At 52.5% G+C, this 12380-nt stretch overlaps 1 protein-coding gene across 8 annotated transcripts in view; it reads right to left on the bottom strand.

Moving 5' to 3' along the window:
* Positions 1-12380, bottom strand: part of PARVB (parvin beta) — a 144795-nt gene that overhangs the window by 81778 nt on the left and 50637 nt on the right. Inside the window, exon 1 of one of the 8 annotated variants that reach the window (XM_055105427.2) lies at positions 5597-5893. The exons of the other annotated variants lie outside the window; for them this stretch is intronic. Coding sequence (XP_054961402.1) covers positions 5597-5762 — 166 coding nt within the window. The 5' untranslated portion in view covers positions 5763-5893. Of the gene's footprint in view, positions 1-5596; positions 5894-12380 lie in introns of those variants that run through there. 8 annotated transcript variants of the gene reach the window in all.

Genomic DNA, 12380 nt, shown 5'->3' with positions numbered 1-12380 from the left:
GCCCAATGGAGGCTGAGCCACAGGCCCTGGGGGGCCAGAGCAATGGCAACTCCATTTTCTGACACTTTTCTAAGCGTGTCATTTCAACACAGCAGAGATGCTTTGCCACCTACGGGGACTTTCTACACCATCCGTGCAATTCCTGGTTTTCATAGAGAACAAAAGATCAGGGCGAGAAATTTCAGAGGGCCCCGTCTGAACCAGGATCAAAGAGAAAACCCCAACAAAAACAGCCATTCTCCATCCCTGCACATCTAAAAGAACTTGAAAATGGCAGGAAAGCTGCCTCAATTTTAAACACTTAACCAGCCCTTTTCAAGCCCTACCCACTTCTAGTTACAACTGATCCTGCTCAAAGAAACAGAGTGGTCTTCAGAGCTTGCGGGAGGATACAGGAGGAGAAAGAAAGGTGCGGCTCACGCCACCAGCTCCTCTTCCCAGCTGGGGAGGGGGCATCGGGATCCTTCGCTTGGGCTTAAGCAGGAACCCAAAGACATCTCTGTTAAATGAGCTTTTCCAGGCCTCTGCCAGGACATGACAGCTTTCTATGAATTTTCCAACTTCCATCTGTACTCAGAGGGGTGTGGTTTCTTCGTAGAAGCTGTAATTTATCAGAATAATTAACTTCATCAGGCACGAAGGTCTTCTTAACAGAGCAGTTCTTCTAAAAATAAGTCCAGTTGTACTTCAGTGAAGATCTTGCAGCCCAGTGGAGTTAAAATAAGACCTAAGTGAGATCTAAATAAGAATAAAAACATCATCAGCCTCGGCAGCTGGGAGGAGATGCTGTTGGGCAGTCTTTTCTGACATCCAGAAAGAAGGTGATTGGAAGGAGCCGCGGATCATAATTCAAAGGGCTGAGCTGTTGCTGGCACATCACGCATGCAAAGGCCTTGAAATGTGAGGCCTGGCCCTCCCCAGGAGGTTACGAACTCCAAGTCCAATCTCCAAGGTTCTTGGGATTACAAATCGGAGGAATAACAAAGTGTCTTGCCTAGGACAAAAGGCAGCAAAGGCTAACAGTGCCAGAGAGCAGCTGCTCCTCCTGGCCCGGACATGGGAAAAGAGGGAAAGGACTTCCAGTGATCCATGGAGCACAACATACAAGAAAGCGCTTCTTGACGTTTCAAGTGGCAGATGTAGTTTGTTTTTGCCGAGAAATGGATGTGGGCCCTTGTCATGCAGGATGCCGGCCCAGGATAATGAGCTCGGTGTATTTATGTACATGTAACTCACTGTCATCTCTAAGCCAAGGATGAGTTTCTGAACGGTGCTGACATGACTAGAGGAGTAAGAAAGCCCCGTGACTGTGGCCCAAACCGGAAGGATCGCTCAGCTTGAACATCTGATTTATGGGGCTTGTTGTGCTGGGGCATGAGGTTCCAGCCCACTTCTCAAGATTACAAGTTGAGAAGCTAAAAGAAATGTGTGAACATTTCAATAAGGTAAATCCAAAGAAGGTCAACAGGTGGCGCAGACTCCACATCAAGAGCTCACTGCTGAAGCCCTGTCCTATTCAGATGGCAGCAAGCCTTGGGCATGACAGCCTGCTGATCTAACTAACACTGGTGGATGGATGCCAAAGGGCTGGGCATGGGGCTGGGCAGGCCCTGCCCTTGCACCATGGAGAGTCTGCGTGTAGCCGAGGGAAGACGTATCCTGGTCACTTCCACCCAGCAGCCGACCTCACACCTGGCACAGAAGGCTCGTGAAGGATTCGATGCACAATTAATTAAGTCCAATACATAGCATGGTGTTGAGATTTTTTAAAAAAGCAAAAGCAGGTTGGGCCAGCTGCAGTGGCTCACACCTATAATCCCAGAACTTTGGGAGGCTGAGGTAGGTGGATGGCTTGAGCTCAGGAGTTCGAGACCAGCGGGGCAACAAGGCAAAACCCCATCTCTACACAAAATACAAAAATTAGCCAGGAATGGTGGTGTGAATCTGTAGTCCCAGCCACCCAGGAGGCTGGGAAGAAAGTTTGAAGCCGAGAAGCGGAGGTTGCAGTGAGCCAAGATCACGCCACTGCACTCCAGCCTGGGTGACAGAGCCAGATCTTGTCTCAAAAAATTAAAAAGAAAAAGAAAACCATGTTGCAGAACAATACAGCAAAGGCTGGGTGTGGTGGTGTACATCTGTTGTCCCAGCTACTTGGAGCTGGGGTGGGAGGATCACTCGAGCCCAGGGGTTCAAGTCCAGCCTGGGCAACATGGTGAGACACTTTAAAATAAATACAGCATGATATTTATGTAAAAAATACAACTAGAAAACTCACCACTATGGATTTCTATGTGTACGTATCAAAATTCACAGAAAAAGAAATGAAAGGGCATGCTCCAGAATGACAAGAGCAGCATTACTGATGCAAGGCCCAGTGGCTGAAGGTAAGGAGGAGACAGAGGGAGGCTTTGCCACCAGACTGTGTTCTTGTACTCCTTTTGAAATAAAAATAAAGCTACAAGAATGGAAAATAAACAGATGTCCTGGCAGGGTTATGTACAGGGTGCAGTGGGGACCCTAAAGGAAACAAAGTGGCAGCCAATTCTACAGGGAAGGACACACACTGGGTTCAACCATAGAAATGGCTCTGAGACCCAGAAGGAGCCTCGGGCCTCTCCCGGCAGCACTGGCTGCCTCGGGGGACACAGTGAGCTACCCTGAAGGAGGGAGGAAGCTGGGGAGGGAAAGTCCTGCACGGTCCCATCCCCACAGATGACTGCAGAATAATAACATGACTCTGAGACTATGGGTGACAGCAAAGGCCCTGGCATGAGTGTCTGTGCCAAGAACGCAGCGGAAAGAACCAAGATGCCAGACCTGGGAGTACCCTTGGCAGGCTCACATCTCGTGCCCTATTCTTGGGTTGGCCAGTGGGGCTTTCTCACCAGGATGGCCACCTTGGCCCCTGCAAGCCCTGCCCTAAACTCTTCCCACCCCAGCCCAGCCTCTCCCCTTCTGGAGGTGACTGTTATGGACACCATTGCTTTTCTTCTCCAGCATCCATTGATCCTTTCAGGCAAACAAGACTCAGCCTCCCTCAGAGAGAGCCACCCCTCCTGCCACCGTGCTCGGGCCTTGTAGTTCAGCTCTGGGGTGGAGCAGGCATCCCAGGACAAAGCCAGCTGGCACACTGGCCTCCCAGGAACACAGTCAGGGATGGGCATGGCCCAGTTAGAGCTAATGAACTGCACTGAGACTTTACCAGGAATAGAGAATGAGACAGGCACTCCTTCCCACTGGCCTTGACCCAGAAAGGATGGAGGTTGAAACCGTCCCATCATCTTACCACTATACAGAGCCTGGAGATGAAGGCACCAGATCGAAAGAGCTCAGGGAAGGGGAGAACAGAATCTAGGATCTAGCAACACCTTCTATGTGCTGGATCAAGCCTTACCTGAGGCCATCCAACCCCACAGACCATTCTGTCAAATGTACCAGTGAATTCTGTTTTGCTTTTAAGCCATTTTGAATTGGGTTTTCTGTCCTTTGCAAACCAAGAGAGTCCTGTCTGATGTAGAAATCCTTCTAATACACAAAGCTGGCGTTGGTCACTCCCTGCTGCAGTGCACCCCATGGCTCCCACCAGCTCCAGGGTAAAACGCAAACCCTTCATAGTGGTACCCGATGACTGTTAATGAGCAGACCCCTCCTCTCATCAATACAGCTGCAGCTACCATGCTTCCACACTCATCGTCTGATGAGGCTATTCCAGGCCACTTCTGTAGGTCATATCTCTGCCCCTCTGCTTGACTGTCCCCACAACCTGAAATGCCCTTCACTTCAGGTCAGCTAGCTCCACCCACTTCCCACCGTCTGGAAAGCACACTCTGCACATCCTCTATCCCTGGGTGCAGTTCGGGCCCCTCCTCTGGGTTTCCACAGCTCCCCGTGCACATGACAATGACAAACCCTATTCCCCGATCATGTGATTGTGGGCTGTGCTCACCTCCCTGCACCCCCCGACCCCGCAAGGAGTGCACAGGGGCCAGGTCCCATTCATGACCATGGCCTCACATCCTGCATAAAACCCAGCACATGGATAACTGCTCTCTGAATATCTGTGGAATGAATGAATGAATGAACACAAATGCTAAGCTTATGTAGGCCAAATGGAGCAACATAGATAATTTCTACAAGAGAAAGTCAGGGAACTGAACGGACGGCTCTCACACAGCATCCCACCTCCAGCCACTTAATTGGGTGGAAAAAGAGGGTTTCCATTAAGGTTTGCATTAGCCTGGCAGTCGTGGTTCACGAGGAACCCAATTACCCTGATGTGGCCACGCAGAGGCTGATGGGCTCAGGAGGAAGGAGTCCGCTCCGCAATTAGGGACTTGCTAGTACAAGCAGCCCAGGAGCCAACATCCCCCCAGCCTCACCTCCTGGGGTGTGCATTCCGACCAGCCACCTGCTGCAGGAATCTGAAATACAGACCACCCCGAGATGGAAGGAGTCCATCTGGCTCAGGGAAACTGGGTCTTCTGAATACGAAAAGTTGCTTACATAGAAATGTAAAAAAAGCTCCGAAACCCATGTTAAACAGATGATTCCCTTGGCCCAGAAACACGGTCTTTTCTTCCCCTTTGTCCCTGGGGTGATCAGGAAAATGTTAGAACCACAGAAAAATGAATCCTTTGTGGGAAGGAGAACAGGAAGAAAGACTTCCAGGTGCACGGTAAAATGTCAGGTTGGCCGTCTAATCCACCTGGGCGAGAAACCGGGGCACGGAGGGGCCGGTGAGCTTCTTGTCTACAAAGGAGGACACATTCTTTAGAGACAAGGATGATCTGATTGGTTTCTCAGACTGAAAGCCACATGAGTCAGTTTTTGTTTTTTGTTTTTTGTTTTTTGTTTTTGTTTTTGAGACGGACTCTTGCTCTGTCGCCCAGGCTGGAGTGCAGTGGCTCGATCTTGGCTCACTGCAACCTCCACCTCCCGGATTCAAGCGATTCTCCTGCCTCAGCCTCCTGAGTAGCTGGGATTACAAGCATGCACCACCATACCCAGCTAATTTTTGTATTTTTAGTACAGATGAGGTTTCACTATGTTGGCCAGGTGGATCTCGAACTCCTGATTTCAAGTGATCCACCTGCCTCGGCCTCCCAAAGTGCTGGGATTACAGGCACGAACCACCGCACCTGGCCAACTTCTTTAATTCCTCCCTTCAATTGCCACCCTTCCGGAGCACTGGAACCTACCGCCCAATGCCCCCACCTTGCGGTGAACAGTGGGATACACATCTCCAAAGCCAGCCTCCCCCGCCCCAAAAAAGAGCTACCCCATTTGCCTCCCGTTTTCTCGGCCCCTCACCCTCAGCTCCAGTGCCCAGCAGCCACTGCCTCCTGACCACTCTCATCCTAATTCCTTAGCAAGTCCTTCGACACAAGCCTCTGCCTCTGTGATTTTCAGAGGCTGCGTCTGTCACATTTCTCCAACCCATCACGCTGGCTTTCAGGGGGTACTTCCAAATGATTTCAGTCACTGGTCATGAAATCTGTCATTAGCTAATAATAAGAAGAAAAGAGCCTCGAGGCAGCAGAAGGTGGGGGCGGGGTGTGAAACCCAAAAGAAACAATTCTCAGAAGAGGATGCCAACCTTTCCCCTGGCGTGTGTCACCGTCACCGCCCCTCCGAGCCCAGCCACTTGCCAGCAAGCTGCACAATGAGCCCCACCGAGGCGGGGGGCAATGGAACCCGCTGCTCACTTCCAGCAACAGACGAGCCCCATGAGACTGCCAGGCTCTTAGAGAAATGCACTTCATAAAGGAAAGCAGAAACGGCCGTGCAGAAGCTAAGTCTGGAGAAGCACGTTCGCTGGTTCCCAAGTTGTGAAACTCGTATTAATTAATGTGACTGGTAACGTCCCAATGTATCCAGGGAAGTCCAAAGCGTTGTCTGCTGAGAAAATAAGAAGATTAAATCACTAAGTCGTTAGAAAAAAAAAGGCTTTACTATGCACCTGCCATAGAAACGGGGATGTGGGAAAGGCCAGAAGGACAGTGCCCTCTAGCGGCTGTCTCCCCTGCAGAAGTGACACAGATGCCTCCATGAAAGCTTCCCCCCAACAGGAGGACCCGGCCTGCTTCGGAGACAGGCCCCTTCCAAAAGCAGGTGGATTTGGGGAGTGCTGGAAGCCATTGGCCTCTTGTGCTGGCAGCTCAGTTCCCACCTGAGATACTCAAAGAACCACCATGGCACTGCCTTGGGCCCCACCGGGCACAGACAACTCTACCCATCAGGAACAGATGCAATGCCCACAGCAGCAAAGGAGAAAGGCCTTCACGGCCCACAGGGGTCCCCACACCCCTGCTGGAGACTGCACCTTTGGAGGAACAGCCCCAAACAAGGGATGGAGGGATGACGGCAGGTGGAGAGTCCCTCCGTGACCCCACAAAGCAGGTCAGGTTCCCCACTCCCCGCATCCATTCCCATTCCTCTCCTTTCGAGGCACTATTAGTCTAAGGCACATCTGTGCATCTGTGCTACAAGATTTGCGTCTACAGTGCTCTGAAAGGACAGATGCATGGCCTGCTCTGTCTCCCCCGCTCCCAACATGACGCCTGGACTGAGGCAGGTGCTCCGTGAACGCTCGGTGAATTCATGAATGAATGAATCAGGGTTTCGGGACTCTACCATTCTCTCTACTGCAGTGTCTCCTGTAAAAACTCAAAGGATGTACTTTCTACTCCATCTGTCACTGTCTCTATGGAAGGCTGGATCTTGGTCCCTGCAAAGATGTCCACATCAAGTCCCAGGAAACTGTGACTTTGCATGGCAAGAGGGAGTTTGCAGATGTGATTAGGTAAGGACCTTGGGGTGGGAGATTAGCCTGGATTATGCAGGGGGCCCAATGTGATTGACAGGGTCCTTACAAGAGGAAGCAGGAGGGCCAGAGCCAGAGGAGGTGTGGCGAAGGAGAGAGAGAAAGATCAGGAGATGGCTTTGAAGACAGAGGAAGAGGCCAGGCACTAAGGAACGCAGGTGCCTCTGCAAGCTGGAAAAGGCAAGGAACGGGATTCTCCCCTGGAGCCTCCGGAAGAAACCGGCCCTGCTGCCACCTTGATGTTAGGACTCCTGACCTACAGAACTGTAAAATAATAGATTTGTGTTGGTTTAAGCCACTGGGTTTGTGGTATTTTGTCACAGCAGCCCTAAGTAAATTAACAGCCTCAAGAGAGCCCTAGCAACTCCACGTAATTTCGAAAGGCCTGGAACATTCTTTGCAGCAGTTTTACTGAGCCCTGCTCCACACCGGGTGCCCCCTGGCACAAGCGTTACTGAAACTGACATGGCTTTGTTCACGCAAGCAGAATGAATATTAAACAAGCACAGAGGACGCATCTGACCAACACTGGATAAAATCACAACTGGCCCCAAGGCTGCCGCGGGCCATTCTCCTGTGACACCAAGGTCTGAGGAGGTTGCCTCCTTATTAGCAAATCCGGAACAATGTTTTTTTTGAGAAGGAGTCTTGCTCTGTCCCCCAGGCTGGAGTGCAGTGGCACAATCTCGGCTCACTTCAACCGCCACATCCTGGGTTCAAGCGATCCTCCTGCCTCAGCCTCCCAAGTAGCTGGGATTACAGGCGCCCACCACCATGCCCGGCTAATTTTTGTATGTTTAGTAGAGACGGGGTTTCACCATGTTGGCCAGGCTGGTCTCGAACTCCTGACCTCAAGTGATCCACCCACCTCGGCCTCCCAAAGTGTAATGTATTGTTTTCAATGTGCAAAAACAACTGGATGGCCTCACAATCAGCACGACCTGAAGTCAGTTCTCCACCGGTGGCTTCTCAGAATGGCTTAGCACAGCAGCCGCTGGCTAAAGGGCTGAGTAAGGGGTCAGATTCCCTCACCCTCTGTCCTCCTCAGCCTGGAGATTTAATGGGTTCACAGGAAGTAGCCAGGGATGAGCTAACTGCTTGACGTTTTCAGACACAGCTGTGTCCCACAAACCTTGCTGTTCCTTGAGCCTGTGTCTCCTCTTTGTCCCCAAGAACACGTGACACAGATGGCTTCTCGATCCTGCTACTGTCCCTCCAATTACTGGCCTACCAGGTTCTCAGGCTGGAGCCCGGGCATTTTCAAACACAAGGATGGTGCACTAGCTCTTCTGCATGGACGTCATTCAAGTCACTAAAAACAGTGAATATCAGCCCAGATGTCAGCACCATCAGCCTCCTGGACCAAGCACACCCATCTATGGTGGACCAAGCACCAGGAGCACACCAGCAGGCTGGCAAAGAAGAGGACACACATTGCAGGAATCGTTGAGTGCTCGGTGAATTCATGAACGACTGAATCAGGGTTTGAGGACTCTACCATTCTCTCTACTGCAGTGTCTCTTGTAAATACTCACAGGGGCCGGGTGCGGAGGCTCACGCCTGTTATCCCAGCACTTTGGGAGGCCGAGGCGGGTGGATCACCTTAGGTCAAGAGTTTGAGACCAGCCTGGCCAACATGGTAAAACCTCATCTCTATTAAAAATACAAAAAAATTAGCTGCACTTGGTGGTCTGCGCCTGTAATCCTAGTTACTTGGGAGGCTGAGGGAGGAGAATCGCTTGAACCCAGGAGTCAGAGGCTGCAGTGAGCTGAGATCTCGCCATTGCACTCCAGCCTGGGCGACAGAATGAGACTCCATCTTAAATAAATAAATACTCAAAGGACCTATATTCTACTCCATCTGTCACTGCCTCTATGGAAGGCTGGATCATGGTCCCTGCAAAGATGTTCACATCAAGTCCCAGGAACCTGTGACTTTACATGGCAAGAGGGGGACTTTGTAGATGTGATTAGGTAAGGACCTTGGGGTAGGAGATTAGCCTGGTTATTCAGGGGGCCCGATGTGATTGACAGGGTCCTTACAAGAGGAAGCAGGAGGACCAGAGCCTTTTACTAGGTCCAGATACCTCCCTTACCACTTCCCCCATGCCTGCCCCGACATGGTAACCCTGGCCAGGAAAAGGTCAGGATGGTGGCAGAGAAGAGGGGAACTCAGTCCATGCTGTGGATTTAATTGTGTCCCCCCGAAAAAGATATGCTGGAGTTAGGCAGGTCCGGGTCTAACCACTCATCTGGGTGTGTGGCCTTGGGAAAGTTCACATCTCCAAGTGCCAATTCCAACATCAGTAAAAACAGTGACACAACCTTAAGTGAGGACTTCTCTGGAAGAGGGAGAGACAGACACACTGTGTCCAGTCAGTTCAATGCAGTAGCTTGCCTGAGCTAAGGATGCAAACAGAGCTCACAGGACATGTGACAAGGAACCACGCTGTGAGCTTGGGGCTCCAAATTCAGGCTCCTTCCACCACACGGCTCTGCAAATGGCCCCCTGTCCTCAAGGGACCTGGTGTCTCTATCATGTCACCAAGCCCAACTGTTTCCCTAGCTGTAAAGAGTAATATCCCCTGCCTACAATCCCAGCACTTCGGGAGGCTGAGGTGGGCGGATCACTTGAGGTCAGGAGTTCGAAACCAGCCTGGCCAACATGGTGAAAACCCGTCTCAACTAAAAATACAAAAATTAGCCGAGTGTCATGGTAGGTGCCTGTAATACCAGCTACTCGGGAGGCTGAGGCAGGAGAATCGCTAGAACCATTGCACACCAGCCTGGATGACAGAATGAGACACTGTCTCAAAAGAAAAAAAAAGAGTAACTACCCCCCTCCAATATCATCGCTAAGGTTTAAAGTCACATGTGGGCAATGACGTGTGGTTCTCCAATCCCCTGCAGAGCTTCACACCTCCCCGGCACCCACCTGGCGACTCCCTGTCACATCCTGGCCAGGACTCGTAAGCCAACTTCACCCTTATCAGTGTTGCCCGGCGGTCTGGAAGAAGATAGGTCTGGGGATCTGGAAGGCCTCACTGTGTGCTGTGTATTGCACTGTATCTCCCCTAAAAGGCACACTGGAGTCTGGCCCCCCACACCTGTGACTCTGGCCTTATTTGGAAGCAGGGTCTTTGCAGATGTAATCAAGTTGCAGATTCGGTCATTAGGGTGGGCCCTAATCCAATGACGGGCATCCTTACAAGAAGAGGAGAGGACAGAGACACAGACGGAGAAGGAGGCCCACGTGAAGAGGGAGACAGAGGCTGGAGCGATGTGGCCCACGGCAGGGAACACCAGAGCCACCACAGCCTGGAAGAGGCCAAGGGGGATCCTCTCGGAGCCCTGGAGGGAGCACAGCCCAGCTGACACCTTGATCTTGGACTTCCAGCCTCCAAAACTGTGACAGACTATGTTTCTGTTGTTTAAGCCACCCAGGTTGTGGTGCTTTGTTACAGTGGCCCCAGGACACTAGCACACCCCATGCTGCCCCAGGGCAGGCCTGGTTGCACCTGCTGCTTGGCCCCGGGCAGGCACAGGATCCATACTCAAGAGTGTCAACCAAAGGGGGACCCAGGCCACACACCATGTGATATTCTGATCATAATTCGACTTCCAGCCAAGCTGGTATCAGACAGGATGTGCCCAACATTCTGGCGCACACTTCAGCGAGCCACATACCGAGGGCTGGGGAGGGGGCACAGGATCCAGCCCCAGCCCCCAGCCTGTGGGCACTCTCCCTAGGGTGCAGGGGAGTTGGGGCAGGCCACCTCCTCCATGGGACACAGCAGCATGTTTCTGGCCCTCAGCATCTCACCTGAGAAAGGGGCAGGCACCCTGGCTTATCTATCTCACGGTGGGCAGATGCCCCATGAATCTAAAGGAGGGTGCACAGAGACCCAGGACCCAGGCACGCCTATAAACAACTCGTGCTCCCTGCACCACGAGGCATACACTGCTCCTGCCGTTGCCCTTCAAAACACACCCCACGCACAGCTGCATGTGGTCTTGAAGAACTGTGCATTTGTGGAAAAACTTCCTGCTATGTTGAGGCTGGGCTCTGTATCTTACCAGAACCCCTGGACTGCACCCTCCGGAGGGAAGAGCCTGTCTCTAGGCCTGAAAGATCAGAGAGGAGAACGGATTTCTGAGGAGAACGAATTTCTGGCAGGGGAGGACTGGGGCCACTGTGGGGACCGGGCTTACAAGACAGAGGACTAGAAAGAGGACACAGGGCTGCGAGTGGCCGCCCTTTCACCATTCCTAGAGGTGACAGTCTCTACAAGGACAGGCATCCCCCAACTCAGCGGCCATGGAGTCCCCGACTCAGCTGCCATGGGGCCCCCAACTCAGCTGCTGTGGAGCCACTCTTTCTGAGAGGGCCACCTCATGGAGAAACTCACCACAGGCCTAGCATTGAGGGGTTGAGCGCTCTGGCCTCCACAGACCAGCCCTGGGTTGAGGCAGGCGGTCCTCCTTCTAGACACTCCCAAGTCCCGGCCCCACCTGCCCCCTTCAGCATCCTCTCCTGCTTTGCGCTCCAGGTCCCCTGCCCCACGGCCATCAGTTTAGACAATGCACAGGCCTAGGCCGGGTGCAGTCAGAGAGCTCCAACCTCAGGGCAGGGGCCTGGGCTCTGATCCCAGCTCGACTGCTCCATCCCAACTCCACAGCGCCTGGGCTATACATCTGCAGCAAGAGCAGCGGATCCTCTGGGAGGCGAACAGGGAACAAATGGATCCGTCCAGACAATGCAGAAAGAGCCACTCGGAACCAAGAAGAAACGCGCCGTCAGCTGTGAAAAGGTGTGGAGGAAACTTAAATGCATCTCACTGAGTGAAAAACCAGTCTGAAAAGGCTGCAGACAGTGTGATCCCAACTGCACGACCCTGTGGGGCAGGCAAAACTACAGAGACAGTGAAAGGAGCAGAGGTTGCCAGGAGTGAGAGGGAGACAGGGATGAGCAGGTGGGGCACGGGGATCTCAGGGCAGTGTCACTGCTACCATAGGGGTCCCTGTCCTTACACAATGTCCAGCACCAAGAGGGGCCCCTCATGGAAACTGTGGACTCTGGGTGGCCCTGATATGGCCACGTGGGTCCACCAGGTACCACAGATGCACCCTCTGGTCTGGACGTTGATAGAGGGGGAGGATGTTGATAGTGTGCGTGGTAGGGCCGTGCAGTCACGGGAAATCTCTGCACCTTCCACTCAATTCTGCAGTGAACTTAAAAGTGCTCTAAAAATAGTCTAGTTAAAAGATTATTTAAAAGAGCAGCAGGGGTGTCCCTTCAGGGTCACTGCGGGTGCATACATGAACATGTGTGCATATGAGTGAGTGTATGCATGCGTGCATGTGCGTGCGTGTTTGTGGGTGTCCCAGGCAGGCATCCATGTCTCCAGGGCCCAGGGCCTTCCCTTCCTTCACCCCCTGCTTCCGGGGAGCCTCTCAGCTCAGCAGATCTCAACTGGGGACGATTCCTCCACCCCCACACTGGGAGGGTATGTAGTGGCATCTGGAGACACTTTGGGTTGTCACAACTGACACCTCG

This window comes from Pan paniscus, chromosome 23, assembly GCF_029289425.2.
Source record: "Pan paniscus chromosome 23, NHGRI_mPanPan1-v2.0_pri, whole genome shotgun sequence".
Classification (NCBI taxonomy): Eukaryota; Metazoa; Chordata; class Mammalia; order Primates; family Hominidae; genus Pan; species Pan paniscus.
The sequence above is the reverse complement of the archived record's forward strand: the minus strand, read 5'-3'. Positions and strand labels throughout refer to the sequence as shown.